Source organism: Denticeps clupeoides, chromosome 14 (assembly GCF_900700375.1).
Source record: "Denticeps clupeoides chromosome 14, fDenClu1.1, whole genome shotgun sequence".
In the NCBI taxonomy this organism is placed as follows: Eukaryota; Metazoa; Chordata; class Actinopteri; order Clupeiformes; family Denticipitidae; genus Denticeps; species Denticeps clupeoides.
Window position 1 is genome coordinate 15571471 of NC_041720.1, and position 24635 is coordinate 15596105.

Genomic DNA, 24635 nt, shown 5'->3' on the forward strand with positions numbered 1-24635 from the left:
CGATTACTGAACCCCGATCAAATATTCATGGCCGGAAAATTCCTTCAATCCGCAGCGACAGAACGACAGAGCGACGGCGGCGACAGGAAGGGACTGTCGCATGATGCCAGGTGAGTTGCAGCTCCGTCGTCCTTACTCGTCTTTTGATCGTGTGATCGTTATCTGGTACTTCGTAACTTGTACTTCGGGGTTCTGTCCCCAAAAAAACCTACACAGGTTCTACGACAGATGAGCACAAAACGCAGATCGAAAATAATAAAAAAAAAGCGCAGCGAGTCCGAACAAACAAATAAATAAACAGCCTTCGGTCTGACGTCACGCGTAAGGTGCGACGCTCGCTGACGTCACGCGCCGAAACTTTTCACATTTGTATTTGCGTCCTGTATTCATCCTAATAACTGGCGACAACTCAGGAAAACGACCTGATGGGGGTCGAGGCCCCACGCCCACGCGGGAAACGTCGCGCTCAACTTTTCATTTTAAATTTAAACATTAGTTTCCGACTAAACCAAGTTAAATGTTGACTCGGTTTCGCCTTATTTCGTTTGGAAGCGCCTCGTTTTCTGGTTTTGCCGATAGTTTGAGTTTGTCACGCGTGTGTTTGGGGTGACTTTCCACGCGGGAAAACCCTCCTTTGTTCAACAGCAGCGCGTCTTCACGACCTGGTGTCCAGAAGTGGGGTTCCAAACTCAACAAATTAAAATATCTTAACGTTTTTAATGAATATTTAAATAAACATTAAATTAATAATTTTTCTAATGCATCTGTAAAAATGGCCCTTGTTTAAACAAGTAGAATTAATATCTGTAGAATTTTTATTTGTGTCGCCATTGCATGACTGCAGCTTCCTGGGATGAACAATATTCTGGAAAGTTCTAAAGTTTCTTCACCGCGTGTGTTTCGTTCGTCTACATCCACGACGACGACAACGTAACGAACAGACGCCGTTAATCACCCCCCCCCCCCCCTCCGGAAAAAAGGATGGACGTCTCTCCCACTTCAAAATCGCATCGAAAGGCCGAACGGCGTCGAATCGTTCAGTGGTCAGAAACGATGGAACATACTGATGATGATGATGATGAAAGAAACCGGAGGACAGTAACTCACCGCTTGCGGCGATCCGGGGCTCCGACCTGATTGATTAATAAAAACCGTTTTAATTGGATGTTTTGCACGGTTCTTGCCGACGTGGGTTTCGCGAGTGACCGTGCGTGGGCTTCATAGCTGGAATACTTCACCCGAACAAAATAATAATAATAACAATAAAATTATCCCCCACACGCGCGCTTTGTTCGGGGTCAGATGAGCCCACGGCCCGCCCTCCTCTAACTTCCTGCAGGGATCAACCGGGGACAAGTGATGATGATGGTGAATGTAATGGTGACCAGGGAAGGCAGAACTAGTTTCACACGCCGGGGGCCAATCCGCATAAGGCAGGGCTCTTGTTGCGGGGGGTGGGTACTGGTGAGGTCGCGTTGGGGGCAGGGGGGGTAACGCATGTGAATTCCGGTCGATGGGGGCGGGGCTTTCTCTACCCCGACCCCGCCCCCTAAACAGCCTCCAGAGTTATAATGAAATAATGACTACCAATAAATAAGAAAATGACGCGGAGCCCCTTCTAACTTCATTAGTATTCAAGAGCTGCGACCCCCCCACAAAACACACACACACACACACTCCACGGTACCAGCACAGGTGGTGGGTGGAGGGCGAGACGGGGTGTAAACAGCACCTCTGCTGCTATATAACTACATAAAAATACAGTTTTACTGGTTTAAATCGTGAAAAAAACGTATTCAATTCATTATCGTCCATTTAAATAGAGAAGCGAGACGCGTGGAGCGCCGAGCCCCGGTAAGCAGGTGGGGAGAACTTCCACGGGAGCACGGAGCGACCTCCTCCCCGCCGCCCGATGGACGTTGCGCAATAAAAGAATTTCCGCGAAAGCAGAACGTGACGAGCGTCAGAATCAAACATACCGACGAACGGAAAACGCCGATAAAAACGTCGTAAACGTAATTGACGGTCACGTGTGCTTCCGCGGAGAGAGAGAGAGAGAGCGGGCGCGCCGGGGGCGAGCAAGAGGGGGGGGGGCGGTAGCGCGAGGGAGGGAACGAGGGGGGGGGGCACAAACGTGCGCGCTCCCGAGACAGAAGGGGGAAGCGCGCGCGCGAGAGAGAGAGAGAGAGAGAGAGAGAGAGAGAAAGAGAGAGAGAGAGGAGCGAAGATGAGAAAATATCGGAGGGGATCCGGGGCGCCGTACCATGCGAGCTGAACCCCCGCCTGCTGGAAGCCGCGGGGAGACGCTTTTTGACGGGACGTTCGGCGGGGGAACATGGCCGAAGGTCCCGCCGCTCGTATTTCCAATTTCTCTCCCACTTTTTTTTTTTGTTTTTTTAAATGTGATTTTTTTTTGGCTGCTGCTGCTGCTCCCATGTGGCGGAGCTCCGCGCCCACGGGCACGTCGCGTTGTTTACGTGCGTGTGCACCTGCCGTTTGAGTTTCGTAAGAAAAGGAGGTGGCGGCGGGGGTCTGGTCGGGCTCGGATGGGCTCCGACTGATGCGTTTTATAATTATTTTTAATAACTTTTTTTTTTTTTTAAGTGGGTGTGCTTTTGTGTTGGCGTTGCCAGAGCTGACAGGGAGGGTGACTTTTTTTTTTTTTTTTCTCCTGTGTCCTCCCCCCGGCAGGAGGTGGTGGCGGTGAAGACCCCGCCGCGACGCGCTGCGGCTCGGGCCACTGCAAGTGGTTCAACGTGCGGATGGGCTTCGGCTTCATCTCGCTGACCGGCGGGGACGGAGGCCCGGTGGAGCCGCCGCTGGACGTGTTCGTGCACCAAGTGAGTTTCGCGGGAGGACTGTCGCCGTCGCCGGCCATGTGGTCGGGCACGCGCTTATTTACATACGCGCGCGCGCCCGCGAGTCGCCTTTCTAGTCACGTGCAATTTAATAGTCCCCCCCCCCTAAAAAAAAAAAAAAAAAAAGAAAGAAAAGGAGCTTTCTTAAAGCGCCACCCCTCAGTAACAAACTCCAGTCCGGGCTAACAGAGTGGGAATGTCCCGCGTGGAGGCCGCCTAGCTGCTTTAGCGGGGTGCGAAAATGTCTTTTATTTATTTATTTATTTATAATTTATTTTCCACCTTAAGTTAGGACGTTCAGTCGTCGGTATGAAAGACGCGTGGCCCGGAACCAGTTCGGCTGAGACGGTGCCCGGGGCGAGGCCGCGTGGATCCGTTTCCGGTTCATGCTGAAGCCTTTGAAGGCCTCTTCTTGACCTGTTGCTAGTTTACGATCAAGGTATTACAGGCTTTTGTCCCGAGAATGGGGATTATGTTGGAAATCATGTTGGGTTAGGTCCCACAATCGACACTTTAAAATAATGATGATCATTATTATAATAAGTTTTTTATTCATGGCTTTTGAATGAGTCATTCTATAGATGCTTTCATGGAAATGGGCGAATTGCAGATACTGCCTATTTACTAATGATAAGTGACAGTCTCCTCATAATCTATATTTGAATTGAACGTGATCTGGCAGAGGCGGTAAGAAGAAGGGCAAAGCGACGTGAACACTGCTTGGTAGTTTGATATTCGGTAGCAGCTTGGTTGCCATTTCTTGGTTTTACAAAATCTTAAAGGTCAACTAATTTTGCTCGTCTCAACTCGTACGTTTGTGTTGCAATGACGTGACCGCGAACATTTTGGTGTGTAAACTGAAGATGTTTCATGTTGGCTCATTTTGTACATCCTGCACACGGCTCATGCATGGATACCGATAAACTTAACATGTCGCCCTATGCAGTGGCAGGGGCAGCGGTGGCCAAGCGGTTAAGGAAGCGGCCCCGTAATCAGAAGGTTGCCGGTTCTAATCCCGATCCGCCAAGGTGCTACTGAGGTGCCACTGAGCAAAGCACCCTCCCCACACACTGCTTCCTGGCCGCTGCCCACTGCTCACTCAGGGTGATGGGTTAAATGCAGAGGACAAATTTCACTGTGTGCACCGTGTGCTGTGCTGCTGTGTATCACATGCGACAATCATTTCACTTCACTTCACTTTACCGTACATCAGCCGTACACCACGAACATAAATCCCCATTAACAGGAGGTGGTGTAGCATTTGGTGTACTAACGGACGGCTTTTTAAATATTCAGTCCTTTAAATCTCACTGAAAACAACAATAAAATATGAACTGCTTCCAAATACTAAACCAATGTACATCATCATCCAATATTTGGAGAGAGCACTGTTGGAAAATTATAGTACGGTTCTTTGTCACTCCTAAAAAAAAATTAGGAGCCATTCTGGAGACAATGCGGAACAATGAATGTATTTTGTTTCTGTCCCTACACTGTAAGGTTTCAGGAGAGTATTCATATGACTATTGTTTGTTGTCATATCTTGGTGATATGACAGGAGCAGTTGTGTTAAAAGAAGATAAATATTTGTTTAGAATTATTTTAGCAGCCTGTAAAAAAAAAAAAAAAAAAAAAAAAGGATTACAAAGCGATGGTACAAGCCAGGTATTGACCTACAAGATCAGAATTAAGGAAGAACAGTGTCATGAGAAATGGAACAAATGGACTTTTTATTTTGGTTGAGGACTGGAACATAGGAAGATATGAACATAGAGTTGTATATGCATGAATACGTGTGTATATGTATTGTTTTCTGTATTTATATGCATAAATAGAGACTGTCAAATAAGGCAATCCAGACTATTTACCTGTTCTTGTATCTTTTTCTTTTTGCTTTTCTATGTGTGTGACTGTTAAACCCAATATAAAATGAACAATTGCCTCAATCTTTTGAGGCAAAGCAATTTAAGGCTCTCTTTTAATGCCCCTCGCTTTGTGCAAAAAAAAAAAAAAAAACCTGAATTGGGTGTGTTCCATGCTCTTTCCCATCACCTGCCTTGTCCTGGTCCTGGTTGTGATCCGGGGCGGCTTACAGGCTAGCAGACCTGCACGCTGGCGCAGCGGTTAACCTATATGCATGTCGTCAGCTGTGTGTCTGGCAAAAGGAGGAACAGAAAGAGGAAGATGCAGTGAAAGCGAGAGATAGTGAGCTTTGGAAAGGTCTTGTCTGACTCACGGTGGCTGTTCCTGGACCAGGTGTGTGAGATGCTTTTGTTATTTCCCTCCCTGCCGGTTACTATCATCACTATCCGACGTCCTGTTTTTGCAAGTCAAAGCTCCTCCTTTTTTTCTTTAAGTCGCCAACATTTTGTTTTCTTTGTCTGACGCCCCCAACGTTATAAATATTTCTGTTCTAGATGGAACAGCTTGTGGCGTGTTGAGAAAAGAATGTTCTGGAACACGAATGTGCAGCAGCGTTCAGTGGCAGGCATGAGAAGAACAGCCTCCTCCACCTATCCCACAACCCCCTGTCCTGTCACCCACATATCCTCAGTACATCCTAGGAAGTGAACGTGTGAGTTTTAGAACGTGTGTGTGGTGTGGGGGTTGGGGGTATGTGCCCTCCTCGGGCATTCCTTAAAAGAGGAATTTCTTTAAAGACAAAAAGGGGGCGGGCTACTTGGCTACTTTTTCCCCTTCTCGGTAATCATCTCGGAACGTTTCTGTCCTGAGCTGAGCTGGCTTGGCCTCCAGCCCAAGCTGCTTATCTGGTGCCGGGTGCTTTCGTTGCACTTTCGTTTGCTGTCGGTTTTGTTATACATAACTCTTCTGCCTTTTGGTCTGTTTTTGTTTTACTGGCTAATGCAGATTTTTGTAGCTTTCATACTGTATGTTCATGTGTGTCTGTGTGTGTGTGTGTGTGTGTGTGTGTTGGTGAGGTTAAAGTGGGCCCCTAGTGAGATTAACCTCTGGTCCGTTTCACCGTTTGGCATGCAGGGCTCCACCCCTCTCTGGCACTAGATAGTGAGTATCAGGCTCTTGTCTTTGTACTGCAGAAGGGCTCCAGTTTTTTCCCTCAGAAATCAAAGGGGGGGGAGAAAAGTTTTATGTCACGAGCCCCCCAGGAGTCACCCATATAAGGTAAAAATGACATGTAATTGAAGACTGCACCTTGGTTGAGGTGATAAGAATGACTGTAGCCATTTTTTTTATTTTGCCCCCACGCTCACTGCCTTGTTATGTGAATAGATGTTTTTTTTTTTTTTTTAACATGTTTTATTTTTTAAAACAGATATTTTACTGTTACCAGTAGTATTATCTCATGTAATTTGACAAAACATTTGCCATTTTTGAAACAAAAAACATTTGTTACAAAACAAATGTAGCAATTTTTAATTTGAATTTATAAATTTTCTTATGGCATGTTGCCTTACATTTAAGCAAAAAACTAGGGTAAATCATTTCAAGTGAACAATTATTTCTAGCAAACCCAAGTATTTATTAGTGACATTATGCAGTAAAATGAAGTTCAGCAATAGTGTATTTTATTGTATTTGAAAATAGCGAAAGAAAACAAAAAATGAATTTTATTTTTGAGTAAAAAAAAAAGTAAAATTTTTTAAAAAGTTTGACCACTTTTGCCTTTTTCTTTACGCTTGGTGCATGTTGCTTTTTTTCGTGACCACCTTATACTCTGTGATTAATTCAGCAGACGTGAATAGCTGGTGTTGAGTGATATAGTATCTCCTGGCAGATCAAATATGAGTGCTGGCATGGCTGCCGCTGGCGGTGCATGTTGTTAATTTGGGGGCAGTGGGGGAGAGGAAACTGGAAGGCTCTTAAGTGTTTGATGGGGGTGGGGGGTTGCGCAGGGGTTGGAGGTTGGCCCGGATAATGAAAATGTGTGGAGGAGGGCTTGGGGTGTCACAGCGATGGGGTTTGGTTTGTTGGTGGCTCACTCAATCTCCCTCTTTTATGTACTTCCTGTTTAGGACACTTTGGCAACCGTAACCCTGCAGTGGCCACTCAGAACGTCCTGTGCTTAACGGTGGTCTGGTTTAATGGCACCTTAGTCCGATTGTCTCATGGCTTCTGCTCCAACTGCCCTGATTGGACAGGGAGTCACCATAACAATCGTGATTAAGCACGACTTGTAACAAGTCGGAGGGGGGGGGGGTGTTATCGTCCCCTCTTCTTGAATCCGTTTCATTCACCAGTTCATTCATTTTGGGGAAGTTCCCACACAAGACCAAATGAGTCAAAACCCACTCATTCTCCCTCTGTCACACAGACACTCACACTTTGTTGGAACATTCCTACTTGGTGTGTCTTCCTGTGACTCTGTAGGTTGTGAGTAATGGCAGCCTTTTGGACCCAACCATTGGTTGACGGGTGGGGGTGTGCAATGCAGAACTAAGGTGGTGAGCTCCCACCCCTTGACCTCCAAGGAGCTTCGATCAAACAGGGTTTTGTTCCTTCCTGGTGATCAATCAACAGAGTGAAATTCCTTCTTCCCCCTTCTGTCTTTTTGTGGCCCTGCACTCGTTCGTGCTCGCAGCAATCCCTCGCTTTTCACTTAGTTCATTATTTGTTCCAGTCTTTTCTCCCCCCGCCTCGTGTTTCCTCACCCACCTCGTGCCCTGCTTTAACCTTCGTCCACGAGCAGTACGTTACACCAGGTTCCTGACCCACAAATTGCCAGAGCCGACATCCACACATCTACACAGGACCTAGGCAGCGTACATACGTCCATTGTTTAATTGGTTCTGTGTTCTTTCGTTGGCTGAAAGGCTTCTGCTCACCTTAAAACACATCATTGCTGTTCCAAGGGAGTTAAAAGTCATCATTTGGAGTGTAGGGATAAAGAGGGCGCGGTCTATGCTGCCTGTGGAGAACCAGTTCTCTTGGAGATGTGGCCAGTGTTGGAACTTGTCTGGGTTCTAAGAATTTCGGACCCTTTTTAAATGGTTCTACAGGAAGTAAGGAACTCTCCACTGGGTGTAGAACTGTCTAGAATGCTTTGAGAACATGAACGTTCTTTGCTTCTCTACCCAGGATGCATTCCAGGGTAGAGTTCCCCCCTGAAATGTTTTGAGTTTGTATAGCATGATCAGAGAGGCTCGGGCTGACTGTGGAACGTCTGTGAACTTTGACCTGGAAAGGCAAGAAGCTGCGGTCATGGAGCAATGACGTGCTTGGCCAGGAACTTCCTGCGAACTACCGTGAGCCCTGCATCTGAGCGCACTTTGATCATTTGTTACCAATTACTCTGAAAGCTCTTATGATGAGGAATGGGTGACTCACTGTTCGAGTTTTAGGTTTCTATCAGTTTTCAGAGCATTACCTCAAATAATTTAAACAAAAAAGCCACGCTGTTGAGGATCCTTTAAAATTGTGCTTGGGCCAAAAAAAAGAAAAGGAAAAAAAGTATAATTTTACCCATGTGTCACTTTTAAAGAAAAGTCTTCATTTGTTCCTGTGGGAAAGCGCCCTTTTTTAAAGAAACCTTTTATCCTTAAACGCTGCTAGATGGAACACCATATGGTTCCACATGTAGCTCAGACGCTCTGCGTAGTACCAAAATGAGAGGGTTATTGTAAAGAAATAGGAAACTGCTCCATCCACAATGTCTCCCCCCCCCTTGACGTTTGGTCAGGATTATGGGTTTATGCAGCTATATTCCATTTTTTTTTTTTAACAAAATACAAAAAAAAGATTTTATTTATTTATCCCTGGCGATTTATGTTAATGTGGTTGAAATATATGTAAATAAAAATGTCACCAATGACACTTTGTGACTTTACATTATTGTTTTTTGTTGCAAGAAATGTCAGTTGATCAGAACATTTTGAGATTTGTTTGAAAATTGTTTTTGCATGCATGTTTCTGCATGAATCAGTATTTTAAAATTCAAATTGTCTGGTTCTGTACCATTTTCTCTGATTGTGTGGCACTTTTTCCACTTTCCCCTGGTTTAAATTAGCCAGAGGTGTCTTCTTTCTTCCTGTCCGTCTCAGTCCCTGTTTCTACCCCCTCCCAGTCAGTCCAGGAATCCTTTGCTCTCTTTTGGTCCTGCTAATCCTTCCTTTCTCCTGGCACATCCCAAACCAAAACATCCAACATGGCTGCTCCCTCCCTTTGGCTGACTGCAGTCGGCTTCCTCAAACGAGAGAAACCCACTAAACGTGCGGCTCAACAAGATTCTTTTAAAAAACCAAACCGCCTTGTTGTTTTTAATTCAGACTGCCGTCACTGGTTTCGCCAGAATTTGTTGAACTGAATTTTTGTTGTTGCGCAGAAGGACATTTTGTTAAAGTCGTATCAGCTGATTCCTTTAATTCCATTTTAAAATTGTACATAGTATATAGTTAATTAGGCTTCTAAATTTTAAACATTTTGCTTTTTACTGAATTTTATTCTGAAACGGATGGATGTTCATTTCTTTTGAAATGAATAAATTAGTTAATTTTTACAAGGAATTAAAAACTTCAAATTACTTAACAAAATTACCTGACTATAAATAAAAGTTCTAAACTGCTTTTGGCTTTTGAAAGAAATTGTTTACATACTTAAATAATTGCAGTATGCTAAATAAATAATATCAAATGGTGAATACTAAATATTACTTTTTCTGGCAGAAAATAAATTCTATCAATCTTTTTAAATGATCTAATTTCTACATTAGTTAATCTGATGTTAAACTAATACAATTGGGGTATCAATTATGAAGTTACAGATCTTTGGAGAAAAAATAATATATTTGAATTGGATTAATTAAATTGTCAGTGTCGCTGTCTCCATTAAAACAAACATTTACAGCAAGACCTTTTTTTTTTATTATTATTATACTGGACTGTATTTGACAAATTAATCATTTTAATCTTTTAAATATCTGATTTCTATTTCTACCACAAAATTAGATTATTCTGTGATATTAATTGTTTTTTTGTGTGGCTTGACTACTTATTTAAGATTTATAGCGGAATGTAGTTAATTAAGTTGTCCTTTATAATTTTAAATGGTTACTGTATACATGTTTTAAATTAAAATTAGCCCAATTGAGAAAAACGAAGTTTTGACACAGTTTTAATCAATTTCCACCTAAACACGAATCAGTTTTCTGCATGAATCTGATGCTCTCTTTGTTTGAAATTCTGCCCTTATAGCTCATTTTCTGCGAGTTTGTGGTTTGACTCATTGTGAGGGTGAGGAGCAGCTCATACTCCCCCCTGTATGTGGCGCTGGCTGAATGCTTCTTCAGGATGTCATGGGTCACATTCCTACAGCCAAGCACGGATCAGGCAAAGACAGGCTGCCCCACCCTGATGCCATCTGGTTGTTCTTTAATTTAAGTGGTGTTGTTGCCGAAACGTAATGTTGCTAAAGATGAGCTGTCGTGAGTTCAAGACACCACTGGCAAACATTGAAGAAGCTACATGGAATTAAAACTACAAACCCATAGGTGTGAATAGATAAATGCATGAAAAGAATACTTCAAAATACAATGTTTATTTCAATATTTTTCCAGAACATTCTAATTTAAATCAGACAAGCATTTTTGAATAGCTTTTTATATCATCTTTCATGCATGAATGTGAACAAACACTGTACTGTCATTACATTGCATAACAGTGGTATAAGACATACATAGATCCTAAATATGAATCATATTATCATTAATTTTTTCCTTTTGCTATTTGAATTTACTGTGTTATATAAATGTAATTTTTGCTGCATAGTTTTGATTATGGTTTTTAATCAATTACATATTTCTTTACTATTTATTACTATCAATAAAATGAATAAATAGCTTGTTTCAATAATTGTATGAAAGGCTGACATGTTGGAAACAACTGTTAAAAGTTTTCTTTTGAAGTCTGCTCTTGTCCTAACTAGAAAATATTTTTTTTTCTTTTTGTGTGTGTGTAAATAATCAAACCATGAAATATTGTCTTGCGAGATGCAATGTGAGTGCTTCAGAATCGGGACACGCTCTCATAATAATCTGTTTGTACTGAGAAGCTCTCCAGTCTCAGCCTTGTTTGCTCAGACGCTGCTGCCCTAGTGCTGCTCTAAAGAGACTCTGTATGGGTTTCTTTTTGCTCTCATATCTGCTATGTCAGTGATCAGGGTAATAATAATGAGAGAGGCTGAGTGAGGTTTACAGAGCTAAATATGATTCAGGATGCTTGTTTAGAAGGGCGCGGACTGTGCTGAACTGTATGGAAAAGAAACAGCGGTCATAATGCTCTGAAAGATTTCTTCTCAGAAAAAGGTTAAATTAGAACTTGGAGAGGATTAACCTGCTTCCAGTCTAAATCCCTTCCAGCCTAATTTGTTTTAACTGATGGAGGCTACTGGTCTACTGGTTGATTATTTGTGTTTTTGTTAAAAGGAGGAGGCCAAATGTTGTCAAATGGTCAAAGTAGTGATGAGACAACAGTAATACAATACATAAATGGCATAAATAAATTGGATCAATCACAAGAACCAAGAAAAATCTTTGCTCACTCCAGTCTGTGTTTCTTCGTTTAAACACAGAGCAAGCTTGTAATGGAGGGCTTCCGCAGCCTGAAGGAAGGTGAGCCTGTGGATTTTACCTTTAAAAAGTCCTCCAAGGGCTTGGAGGCACTGCGAGTGACCGGTCCAGGCGGGGGACCCTGTGCCGGCAGCGAGAGGAGACCCAGAGGGAAAGCTCCTCTCCTGAAACGCAGACCAAAGGGAGACCGGTGAGTGGAGACCTCATCCTTCAGCACTTCATAACTGTCAGAGAGACCGGTGGCTGGACGATCATGCTGGAAATCAAAATCCAGGACTATCCCTTTAACATATGAACTTTAAGAAGCCTCCATGCCTATGGTGACACAGGGCTCTATTTTCAAACCTCTGCTAAGCGCAGCACTACGTGCTAGGCTGGCTGGGACTTGTGTGCTAGTGTAGGATTTCCACAAATGAAATAGAGAAAACAAGAAAGGAATATGATGTTTGCACATGTGTCATTCTGACAAGCATGGGTTGAAATCATCCAGAACGAGGACGTAGCTGTCATTCATCTGGTTTATTAAGTTTATTGTGTAGCTCCTCCCATTATAAACTTTGGTTATAAAACACAACACCAGATTGCTTTCTGGATGACAAATAATTACTCACTAACAGAAAATGGTAGTTTGTTTCTTTTCTTCAAGATATATATAACTACCAAGTGATTCTTTCTTCGCTTATCTATTTATGTAAATTGTGAGGATTCCTTTGACTCGCGGACGAGCCCCACAATTTGCGCATAGCGGTGCACTTGGTGGCATTTTGAAAATGATGACGATGCCTGCTTTCAAATGGCTTTAAGATGGGTATCTTCTGTTTGGGCTGTAAACACAGTTTTGTGTCTTAATGTATATGCATTTTAAGAATCCTGATTTTTAAGGCTTTCAATCTTTAAATAAAATGAAAACTGAATTCATTAAAGTCGTCTGAGGGGAACTGATGGGGAGCCAACCTCCTGGATGGCTGTCAGACGCCCTCAATGAACAGGATAATGCATCCTTATCAGTGATAAAAAAAATTCTAGGCTGAAATTGATTGAGGCAATCACTTTACACGAGCATATGACTGTTGCTATGGTTATATAGCTGATTATAAAATGACGGTGAACCCCCCCCCCCGTCTTCATTCCCGCTACATTTAAAGTCTGCCTTCATTTATATTCCTTGACACACACCTACTTAGGCAGCAGAATGGAAATTTACATTGTATGTTTTCCCCATCTTTCTTTATTTAAAAAATGTAATTATTAGTCTCTTGAGCTATTGTTCTGTTCATTTAAGTTTTAGAATTTTTTTTTTTTAAAGTTTAGGTGTGTTATATATATGGTTGTTTTCACTTTATGCTAATGTATATAAATTGTACTACAAATGAAATATTTTTGACTGATACCACCTCATATTGCATTTCCTTTAATTAGCAGTTCAACATTTGACACATTTTTTAAACATACCCATATAGCTCCTTGTAATATTTATATCACAGTGAACTGACACCGAATAGCCTGTGTAGCCACGGCTACAAGAATCTTATCTATATGTACGGAATTGTGAAAGACTTATGCAGAATTATAAACAAAGTTAATTAATTGTTCTGAGTTTCCGTTTGCTTTTCTTATTCTGAATTATGATGTTAGAAAATAGAGCATGTTCATCTACAAATACTAATTTTATTCAAGGCTAAGCAGAATACTTTTGTGCTTTGGAGTCAGTTGAATATAAATCCTCCTTTAAAAGGAACACAAGTACAACTTGTTTCACAGTTAATCATCTAAGGCTCACTTAAGCAAACATGTCTTATTCTTAATTTGCTCATAAACCTTAATGAACATGATGCCAGTATGCATTAAAAGTATTGCTCCTGCACAGCCACTGCTCAGTGCAGCCACCTGTGGGTTCTAGGCTATCATTTTTACATGCTGCTCTGCAGATGCACTTGTCAGACTGAAAAGGATGAAATGCTGATCAAGTTTAGCAGCGTGAAAAAAAAACGTTAGATGCTATAATGAAATGGTCAAATTTCAGAACAAAACTTTTTTTTGTTGTTTTTGTATAAGAAATGTTGTGACCCGACGTGCCAGAAACACACAACGTAGGTCCCCATGTCCACACAGTGCTTGATGAAGCTGAAACCACCCATGCTCAGAGCCAGAAGCCACGATGGAGTGTTTCCTGTGTGGCAGGGAGAAATGAGACCCTCTATATTTAGGATCAGCCTAATGTCATCCTAGCAGTCAGCTGCCGCCATGCCCAGGGATTACCGTGGCAACAGGAAGATCCTTAGTTACCCACAAGGTCTCCCACTAAACCTGGTCAAAGCCTTTCATTTTAACAAAGAATATAACATGTTCCCATTATGCATTAAAGAATATGAAATGATTTTCATGTTACACTTCCCTCCTGTTTATGATGAAGATTAGATTATCCTATCATTCTATCATTAATCTTATTATTAATGTATCCTTTCATTTAGTTCTAATTATAGAGACCACAAAATTAGATAGTAGGATGGTTTTCTTTAAATAAATAAATAGAGGGTGTATTATGCTCTTAAAAATAATTATTTATTTATCTGTTTCAGCATTCCTGAAATTGGTTGGTTCTTATGTGTAATTTTATGATTCATATTATGTTGCTTCAGAATACCCAGGTTAGAGGAGCAATTATCGACCATCAGAAAGAGATGAAAGGGAAGCTCAGAAAGATGTTTAATGTAAGGAGAAGACCAATAAATAATAATAGGAAAGGCCAGGGTATGAAAGAAAATAGCCAATATAATATCCACACATTATTGATTCTTGCAGCAACACTACACAATAAAGTGAGTAAACTGATTTGTGAAAGTAGTTTTCTTTTAATATTCCTTTTTTCCTCTGGCTTTGCCATAGTTTTAATGGGTGACAATTTGCTGCCACCTAGTGGACTTTGTTGGAACAAAATTTAAGATTTTATCGTTGTTATTATTATTATTGTTATTTGTTTTTATATATACTATTTTTGCAGCTATACTGTTATATACAGCTATATCTGGAGAAGTGGTTCACAACAGACATCCCTTTAATTATTCAATAGAATAATTAAATAGAATAGACTAAAAAGATTTAACATAATAAAACAAAAATCACAATAAATCCACCCAGACCTTCACAAGCTTCTCAATGTTCTACAGCTTCCTATGGACCAAGTACTGTATTCACTAAAAGGTGTGCTGATAGTAATTTTTTCATTTATACCCCCAGGTGTTATAACTGTGGAGGTCTGGACCATCACGCCAAGGAGTGTAGACTGCCACCCCAGCCAAAGAAGTGCCACTACTGTCAGAGTATCACACATATGGTGGCACAATGTCCCCACAAGGCACAGGTACCATCTACCTCCAGCTCTCAGGACCCTCACACCCCCTTCCCTGTGCCCCAGGAAGAGGATGATAGGCCATGTTCTTCACCACAGGAGGTCAGTCCCCCGCCTGGGGATGAGCCGCCACAGCGGGCCACCTCCTCCCAGCAGCGGTGGAGGAAGCCCTGAGCTTCGGACTCTTTCTGGCTCTGTCCTTCAAAGCTACAGCCTGAACTCTGTTGATCTGCTGAGGTACAGATTTAAAGGTGCTATGTGTGTGAAGTTACTGGTTACGACACCTTTCTTGGAAGTGCTGCTGGTTGCTGTTCAGTAATATAAGTTGGTTCGTCATCCCCAAGGACCATTGGCTGCACATAGCACCTTTAAAGCTGTTTGTTTCAGTCCTGGAAACCTGGGCAAACAATGTTCTACCTCTCTCTCATGTACAAGGGGAGATCCCGTTCTTCACGCGTGCAGCTATGGCTAGATTCCCATCACGGGATGCGGACCTGTGAAATGAATGTTTTGTGGTTCTGTTAATGTTATCCTCAGTTATTTGCCCATGTTGTGTTTAATCATGCATCTGGATGAGTACAGTTATATACAGACGTGTGTGAAAGAAGGAACTGTGTACATGAAACATCTAGTCAGTACATAGCCCCATTGGACCATATTCCTCATGATTTCCTAAATATTCTATTTAATCTCCACTAACAATAGTAGCAGCGATAGTAAGCCATACTTGTATAATACAGATTTCGCAGAGAACCACATCCCCCCCATCCCCAGCAGTAGGCCATGCACCATCAATATATTGCATTCCCCGCTCTAGTGTGAAATCAACTCTAAGCCAAAATACGGAAAACTCTTCTCATGTAGTATTATGAAGTGCGTGGCTTACAAATGTTCTCAAAACCTCATTTAAAATTCATACATTACCAACAACTATGAAATCAAATCTTTTATAGCCTAAAGTTCACCTTAACATTTTATACGAATAATTAATACATTTTAATAAGATTTTGAAAAATAAATTATCCACATTTTCTAATTTAGAAATTCATCTTAGTGTAGTTGCAGTTCGGACCGTTTAAGGATTTTTTGCAATGAATAAAGTCTATAAGATAGGGTATTTAACATTTTAACCAGTCTATTCCCTCATACTTTGAATGTGATTACTTGCAGTGTATATCTGTATTAAACATTTTCCAATTTGTTCTAAAATATAGGAAATACAAAACTTTGTGTGGTAAACAAAGGGCAGATGTAAGTTCAATATAGTGCAGTGCATTGCATTTCAAATGTACAGTAAGTCAATGGAAAAAAAACCAAACCTACAATTGTTTTATAAACTCCTTTATGTTCATAAAACATGTAACTATTGAACAAATGGAAAAATCTAGTCAATAACTTAAAAATATAACAAAAAGTGCACTGTATCCAAGTCTAGATTTGGGATTGTGCCTGTATACTTACAGGCTGTACCATTGCATAAATGTATATGTATGTTAATAATATATGGATGGTTAATAGCATATGATAAAATTATATTAATGATGAAGTGTATATATAAATAATAAGAGGTAGTAGTTACAAAGGCAGATACCTGCATCCAAGAAGCCAGGTATGGGGGCCTGTCTGGAATCAGCGTATCTGCAGCTTTCCTAATCGGTTCAAATCCCGAACTGCCAAGGTGCCACTGAGCATAGTACCATCATCACCACACATTGCTCCCCGGGCGCCTATCATGGCTGCCCACTGCTCACCAAGGCGATGGTTAAATGCAGAGGACACATCTCACTGTGTCACCGTGTGCTGCGCTGAAGTGTTTCACAACGACAATCATTTCACTTTCACTTCCCAGATGTTTTTCAGTTGTGACCTGTTTACTTTTTTATCCACTTATAAACAAAAAGTAAAATAGAGAAACTTGCGTATAGTGACCAACATGTCCACCTCTGGTAGCAACAAATTTAACGAACTACAGTGGAAATGTTTTAAAATTCTGAAAACACACCTGTTTCCCATTGCATTCCTAAAGTGGTCTTAATTTTTTGGTAAGATGACTTTTTTTCTTGGTGACATTTTGTAGAAACAGCGAGTGCTGCTTTTTGTATGACTTGAATTTGCTTCTAGAGTTTACTAATGATGTGACAATTCTTCTTTGACGATATTGAATGTGGTAAAAGAAGAGCTTACTTACCGATGATATAATTGTGGGTAATTTTCTTTTTTTTTTTTTTTCTATTCGTTCATGTTTTGACGAATCAGATGTCATGCCGTTATCTCTGGTTATCTGTGGATCATGGTGTAGATAACAATTAGATCGTGTATTTTTGGTATGTACGTTTGAGACAGGTCTTGGCATTCCCAGACACTTGACAATGAAGAAAGTTCAACGCAGGCTGTGGTTTTATTTTATTTTTTTTTGTGTGTGTGTATATGTGTGTATTTAATCTAAGTGCAAAAAACAATCTGAGAGAACAGAAAGACCAAACTACAGAAAGAGCACAGACCAACCTTGATGAGAGATGGTTGTCTATGATGTATTAAAAATAATAATAATCTTTCCCACAATCTTCTCAATCATCTCAGGATGAACTTCTCTCAGGGAATTAACCTTTTTTTTTTTTTTTCTTGAACCATCACATAGTATCTACACGTGTACTTATTCATATTGATAGTAGTAACTACCTCTTAAGTTGTAGTCATGCAATTTATCTTCTGTCTTATTTTGTAATATTTAGTTCTTATTAAAGTGTCTAGATTTTTACTTTTTTCTCTTTCATCATCAGTCTTTTACAGCAAGCATCTACCTCATCACAGTAATCCTATTCTTTGGACTCAGACCACGTTTTCCTTCAGGGTCACAGAGAAACAGTGAAAACCTTTTCTTTTTTCCAGCGCCTGTATGTACGTAAACATTTGCAAATTACATGAATTTCTGGATGACTGCATACGCGCTGACCTCATTTGATGTTGCCACTTGGGTGTTGTGATACCTTGTTTCTTTGAAAAATCATTGTTGTCTCCAGTTATTCTCTAGCGCATAAGTGCGGTGTTAATTAAGCAATATATTATATAAAAGTGATTCGGAAAATAGATTAACCCCCGGGGTGGTGCTGTGTATGAACAGACAAAAATTTCTGTGTCTTAATTATGTAACAGCAAATTTATAGATTTGGTACGAGTTCTAGTGATGGGACTTTTTTATAATACAAATGACCCTTTAACTTAAGCTACTATAAAACCTTTATAATAAATATTTTATTAGTTCTTTTGCTGTGATATTCTGAATGTTGGGAGTCTTTCTCCTCTTCACATATGACATGTTACATTAAAATCAGATATACCAAGGTATGGCTAATGGTGTGTGACACAAACTATTAACTCTATGCTCAGCAATCTGTATAATTATGGTGAATTGGCTATTGTTTTAAGCACACAGTACCAAGGCATATGTTATGTTATAATTAAACAAGCCAAAGACAAGGATTCATGTTAACATTCTGATCAGTCGATAAATAACCAGCAAAATCATATTCCTTGATCTAATCTGAAATGTTCATGCTAATTAAAAACAAAATGGGGAAATGTTTTTTTTTTTTTTAACCAAAATATTGTTCCTGGATTTTCAGTATGTTACAAATTTCTCAACTGATCATGGCCAGTAACATTTCAAAAAAGGTTATATGTATTTTTTAAATGTACATTTTGCCTTGAGTTCAAAGCACTGACTGCTTCTTATATAATGCTTAGAGCATAGCAACTCATATATGTTTATTGTCTTTATATGTGACTGTTGATTTAAGAATAACTGTCTTACATTAAACATATTTTATCATAAAATCTTTCCATCGTTGTTTTCCTTTTCCTGTAATGGGTAAAATACTTAAATATCAAAGACATAGATTATACAGGACAAAGCCACTGTACTGCTATGATAGAAAGCAACTGCAAAAAAACTGCACGGCTGGGGACCCGGAAGTGAACAGGTGAGACGTCAGCGTTCTGTTTAAAACACTGACCGCCATATTGAATGGTGCGAATGCATCGATTAATTCAATCATGCTACAGTAAGCCTTCTAAATCTGCCCACCCCTTTTTCAAGATGACCGATTGCCCCAAATGACTCCCTTTGGATTATCCTTGCTAGTCCCAACCAATTACTCTCCCATCTCTGCCTTCGACACATCTGCCTCTTCTGTTGCCAACCGCTTTCGTCTGACCATTTCCCAGCCTGCTGCATTCTGCTACATGTACCAGTGGGACCTGCTTCTTTGTCTGCCAAGTGATCCTCCTCCTGCCTTGGAGAGAAACCCCAGGCTGCACCATGCTCCTGAGTTCGTCCGCTCATGGTCCCCCTCCCTCTCTAGAGTCCAGCTCCAACGTGCAGACAAACCATGTTCCCGGACTTCTCCTCTCGCTTCTGCACCAACTGCGCCCCATGACCAGGCTCATGTCACAGTTACAGTCTCTGGTCAGCTCAAGACCTTCCTCTTCAGAGAATATTTCGATTAACTTGTAACTTTCATATTGTATGTATAGAAACTACAACAGAGTGAATAAAAAAAAACAAAACAAACTAGTCATAGTTGGGGGGTCCTATTGAACCAGAATTGATCACTTCATTGATGGTAACATGGAAGCATATAAGTCGCTCTGGATAAGGGCGTCTACCAAAATGCCTTAAATGTAAATGGTCATCTTTAAACTTAACTTGTTAAACTTAAACTTAACTTAACTTGCTGGTCTTCCACTGAAGGCTATATGACCTCTTCAGCTGATCCAGAATGCAAGAGTTTTCTACAAAGTTCCTATTTTCTCACATATTAGACCTCAGCAATGAACCATGTACTGGCTTCCCATTGGCCCAACAGCTGGTTTGTTAATGTTTGTTATTGACGAATGTGGCTCAAGACCCAGGCCCCCATCATCTCGGCTGACCAGCAGTCCACCACCCAGGGGGAAATGCCAGAGAGAAGAGGGGTTGGAGCACAGAAATGTATCTTCAGACAGTAGATTAAACAGACAGTACAACAAAGTTTTAACGGGTGGTGTGTTTGGGAACGTTTCATCTTCAATGCTCTTACCGATGAAAGGAGGTTTTTGCCCAATCTCACAATACATGGCCCCATTCATCCCATCCTTAATACACATCAGTCGTCCCTTTGCAGAAAAGCAGCCCCAAAGCATAAAGTTTTCACAGCACATCATTTTTCCAAAATCACCTGTATTAAGAATGAAAATTAATACATTTTTTCTTTATTTTTTTTCATACACACGATGCCCCATAATGACAAAGGGAAAAAAGTTTAATTGATGTTTTTGCAAAAAATAAAAAAACTTAAAAAAACCTCAGGAGCATCCTGTTTTCCCTGATCATCCTTATCCAGAGCGACTTAAAACGTGCTTTCAAGTTACCATGGATGAAGTGATCAGTTCTAGTTCATTAGGACCCCCAACTATGAATACAATCTTTTTATTCACTCTGTAGTTTCTATACATAAGTCAGACAATAATAAAGTTACACGGTACTCTAAATATTCTCTAAAAAGGAAGGTCTTGAGCTGCTGTTTGAAAGTGCTCAGTGACTGAGCTGTTCTGACCTCGAGGGGAAGTTCATTCCACCACCGAGGGGCCAAGACAGAGTACCCCAGTACCTAGCAGGGCCACAGAGCTACAAATGATCAAGACCTCCGCCGGTCATCACCACTATTCAGTGGAACTGGTCAACATAGACCAAAAGAAGTTCAATTCATCCAGTTGTTTTGATGTGTAGGCCAACAGTCTTTGTAGATTATTGTGAAATATAAGTAAATTTTCATACTGTTTGATGCGGAAATTGTTTTTAGATTTCTAATTCATGAAAATAGTTTTCTTTGCAATGCATAAGGCAGTGTGAATAATATATGATGAGTATACATCGACATCTGTGTAATTTATGTCACCATGCAGACTAGGACCAGCCAACAAAAGAACAGATTTTTTCATCTCACATCACCATGACCCTCCCATATCACATTTGCACTTTAGTACACCCGTATGAATAATCTTTGTATATTTGTGTTTATAAGAACTTATTATACTGTATATTGGTTATTCTACGTTTACAGTTCGTGTACTACTACATAACTGCCACAGAATGAATATTTTTATTTATACATTTTTAGAGTTTTTGTTCCTGCAGGGGTTACTCCGGGTCTGGAGTTCGGACCAGAGTTTCATGTTCGTCTCGTGTAATGTTCTCTGATCGTGATTGTATAAAACGATCCTGTTCGCGTCAAGTCATTGTGTGGTGATGTTCCCTTGTTGCGTGCATTACGTATTAAACCCCTGTCCTGTGACGTTGTGCGTATGCGTCCTCCTTCCTCGCCATGTCCAGCCAACGTGACAATTTTGTATTTCTTGGTCTGCCATTCTGGTTAATGGTGTTGAGCTGTGTCTTCATGGCTTCAAGTTTCACTGGGTCCCTCCTTTTATACCTTCTATATTCACCAAGGCTTGATACATTCACGGTAGACATAATCCTGTACCCTTTTTGCCATATCTCTGGCTCTAGATGCAGTGTCAGCGTCCAGCGTTTTAATAATGTGTGAGTATATGCATCCATCTATAAACATTCTGGTGGCACTGATATGGTCTCGTAAATGTGCCAGCTTCTTATTAATTTGCTCAACTGTGTGTACCATCTCAGATGCCCTTTTCTTCATTATACGTCTTTGTGCGTGGTCAAAAGTGAACTCACAAGAAGCCATAGTCTTTTCTGCATGCAACAGGTCCTCTATTGGTAATTGCTCCATGATGTAACTATAGCCTTTATTAACTTCTCCAAGCAGAGCATCCTCGGGCAAAAAGACATAGTCAAAAAATAAACTCTCAGCTATGTTCTCGGCCTCCAGACCAGGCTTTTCTAGTTTTTTACTCTTAATGAAGCCTTGATTACCATTCTCCACGAGGAAGAGGCTGATCATATCTTCTACTGAGTTTGCGTTTGGTTTGGTGACCGCAGCCACAATCACCAGGTCACATATTAAACCATTAGGGATTTTAGTCTTAATTCCAGTTAGCATCCAGCCGTCCTCAGTTCTGATGGCTTGGGTTGCTATGTCCTTCATTACATTCCCAATCTCAGGTTCTTTTAGTGCAATGGCACCAATACATTTTCCAGCCAGCATATCTGGAATATATCTCTTTATCTGTGCTTCACTGCCATATTTGGTGATGTATGGCATAACTATATCTGAATGCACTGGAAATTCAGGCCCTATGCAGCCTGCATACATCTGCTCCTGCCAGAGCACAGCAGCTAACCTGAAATCTCCAGTCCCTCCATGTTGTTTGGGCAGGCTAACACCCAGGAGTCCCTCAGCGCCAGCCTTCTCAAACATACTCCTGCTAAATGTCCCATATTTGTCCAGTTTATAAAGACTCTGGTATGGCTCCAATTCTTCATTAAAGAAATTCCGCAGTCTTTCACGGAACTCATTGTGTTCTGGTGTGTAGATATGACGATGTTTTGCAATAATGTCCATATCTGTAACTAAGCAAATATTTGGAGTAATGACAACTTTAGGGTTAATCCAATTATGTATTTTCTTGGACCTCGATTCAATAAATGCTTTAACCATGGAGGAAAGATTGCTAAAATAAGTAAAATTCAAAGGCCAATTTGTTGTCTTTTTTGGTTGTGTTAATGGTAACATGTTATGTTACATTTGCGTCTTGGGTTCATCTTGGGGTACCTTGGGTGGTTCAACGACCTATCTCAAGGGCAATGTGTTTTGATGTATATGCATCTTTTGAAGCAAATCAGTTGTTTGCTAATGATAAACATTATTCTGTTTCATGCTTTCCAGGAAATTATGAGTCACCCTGGTAAGTACTTTAGCAGTATTATAAAACATTTCAATTTTTTTTAAATGACAATTAAATACTTAAATATTTATCTTAACATCACATTCTTCAACACATTCTTAAAGAACCTTAAAGCCGCTCCAGTCAGTTTCTGGCTCCTCTACCATGCAGAAAAGTCATTGGACGCATCGGGAACCAACAAGATTTACCCTTTGGCATTGCAAGGCACGTGATCTGAGATAATGACAAGACTTGACGATGAAGAAGGACACATTCGCACGACATCAGGAGGCAGAATGACCCGATGGTGAACAGACACGAACAGGTCAGCTTTATACAATCAGACACAGGTAAACACAGGAAACATTACACTAGTTGATAGTTTTTTCTTTTACAGCAGATGTATTCTAAAAGTATTCTTTAATGTCACTGTATTCTTTAATGTCACTGTATTCTTTAATGTCACTGTACACATTCGCCTATGAACCAGAAGACCCAGGTTCAAATCCCACTTACTACCATTGTGTCCCTGAGCAAGACACTTAACCCTGAGTGTCTCCAGGGGGACTGTCCCTGTAACTACTGATTGTAAGTCGTTCTGGAGAAGGGCGTCTGCCAAATGCCTTAAATGTAAAAGTTAAATGTAAATGGTCACACGTTCAGCCTTCCAACCTCCACTAATTTCACCCATTCATCCAAAGTGACCAATTCAACCACAATCAACCTATCTCCCCTCATCCTCATATCCTCCACTCCCCTTTTTATCCCTCCATCCTCCATTTCAGACCCATGTGTTTTACAACAGTGGTAACACTTTCAGCCCTCCAACCACCACCCATTTTTACCATTCATCCAATGTAACCACATCAACCACAGTCAACTTTTCTCCACTCATTCCCCACAAATCAACAACCACACATTTCATCCATTCAACCAATCTATGCAATTCAACCACAGTCAACCTTTCTCCACTAATGACCTTCACCTTTATTTCTTCTTTTCACCCCGCCATCTTTCCATTGAAGTAACAATGGTATAATTTTCAGCCATCCAATTAAAATAGTTGACATGTCCCAAAAGTCACTAAAATTATCGTAAGTCATTGTGGCCAAGCCCTGTTAGCATTTTTGATGTTAGCATGCTAACATGCTAATTTTTCAACATGGTCCAAACGTCACCAAGTTTACCGTGACGCATCATGACCATGCCCTGTTAGCTTTTTGATGTTAACATGCTAGCACTACTAATATGCTAACATTTCAACATGCTTCTATAGTCACCAAATATAATGTGATGAATTGTGGCCATGCCCTGTTAGCATTTTTTATGTTAACATACTAACATGCTAATATGCTCATTTTTAACATGGTCCAATCATCATCAAATTTCATGTGACTCATTGTGGCCACATCCTGTTAGCATTTTTGATGTTTTGATGCTAATTTTTCAACATGCTCCAAACATCATCCTAATTTTATGTGACGCATTGTGCATTTTTACGCCCCGATAGCATTTTTAGTTTAGTGTTTTTGGATTCACTTTTTTTCTCTTTTATACTATTTTGCCAATTTTACAAAATCATCTAATTGAACAATTGTTTCACTCCCCTTCATCCTTTCAACTTTCATTGCTTTCCAAGCCAAAATCGAAGTTTGTTCACAAACTTCACTTTCTGTTTTTTAATAATATTGTAATCACAATTATTGGTCACAATTATTTTAGGTAAAACACATTTTTATTGCACTTTCTATTTGAAACAAACAGTACCTAAACTAGGCTTTCACTTCAAAATGAAACCTCAAATAATAACTTGTAAATAAAAAAATTAAATTGACCCAAAACAAATGGTTAACAAAAAATAAAAAGTACAAAGGTAAAGTGCAAACAAATTCTCCCACACCACTCCTCTGCTAAGTTCCCTACACTGGCTCCCAGTAGCTGCACGCATCAGATTCAAAATACTGATGTTGGCCTACAAAGCCAAACATGGAGTAGCACCATCCTACCTCACAGCCCTTATTAAACCTCGCACTGCACCTCGTATACT

General features: G+C 40.5%; 1 protein-coding gene and 1 pseudogene across 3 annotated transcripts; one reads left to right on the plus strand and one right to left on the minus strand.

Moving 5' to 3' along the window:
* Positions 1–18317, plus strand: lin28b (lin-28 homolog B (C. elegans)). Of its 3 annotated transcripts, XM_029002818.1 has the most exons (5): positions 2208–2345; positions 2692–2840; positions 11400–11587; positions 14635–14758; positions 14846–18317. In XM_029002818.1, exons 1-5 carry the CDS (start codon positions 2336–2338, stop codon positions 14918–14920), a joined length of 546 nt encoding a protein of 181 aa, XP_028858651.1. In that variant the 5' UTR covers positions 2208–2335; the 3' UTR covers positions 14921–18317. The 3 variants fall into 3 exon arrangements, with proteins under 3 accessions (XP_028858650.1, XP_028858651.1, XP_028858649.1); XM_029002817.1 differs by lacking the exon at positions 2208–2345 and adding an exon at positions 1–110 and having other exon boundaries at positions 14635–18317; XM_029002816.1 differs by having other exon boundaries at positions 14635–18317.
* A 2908-nt stretch (positions 18318–21225) lies between these two features.
* LOC114763703 (long-chain specific acyl-CoA dehydrogenase, mitochondrial pseudogene) lies at positions 21226–22266 on the minus strand (annotated as a pseudogene).
* Between the last annotated feature and the right edge of the window lie 2369 nt (positions 22267–24635).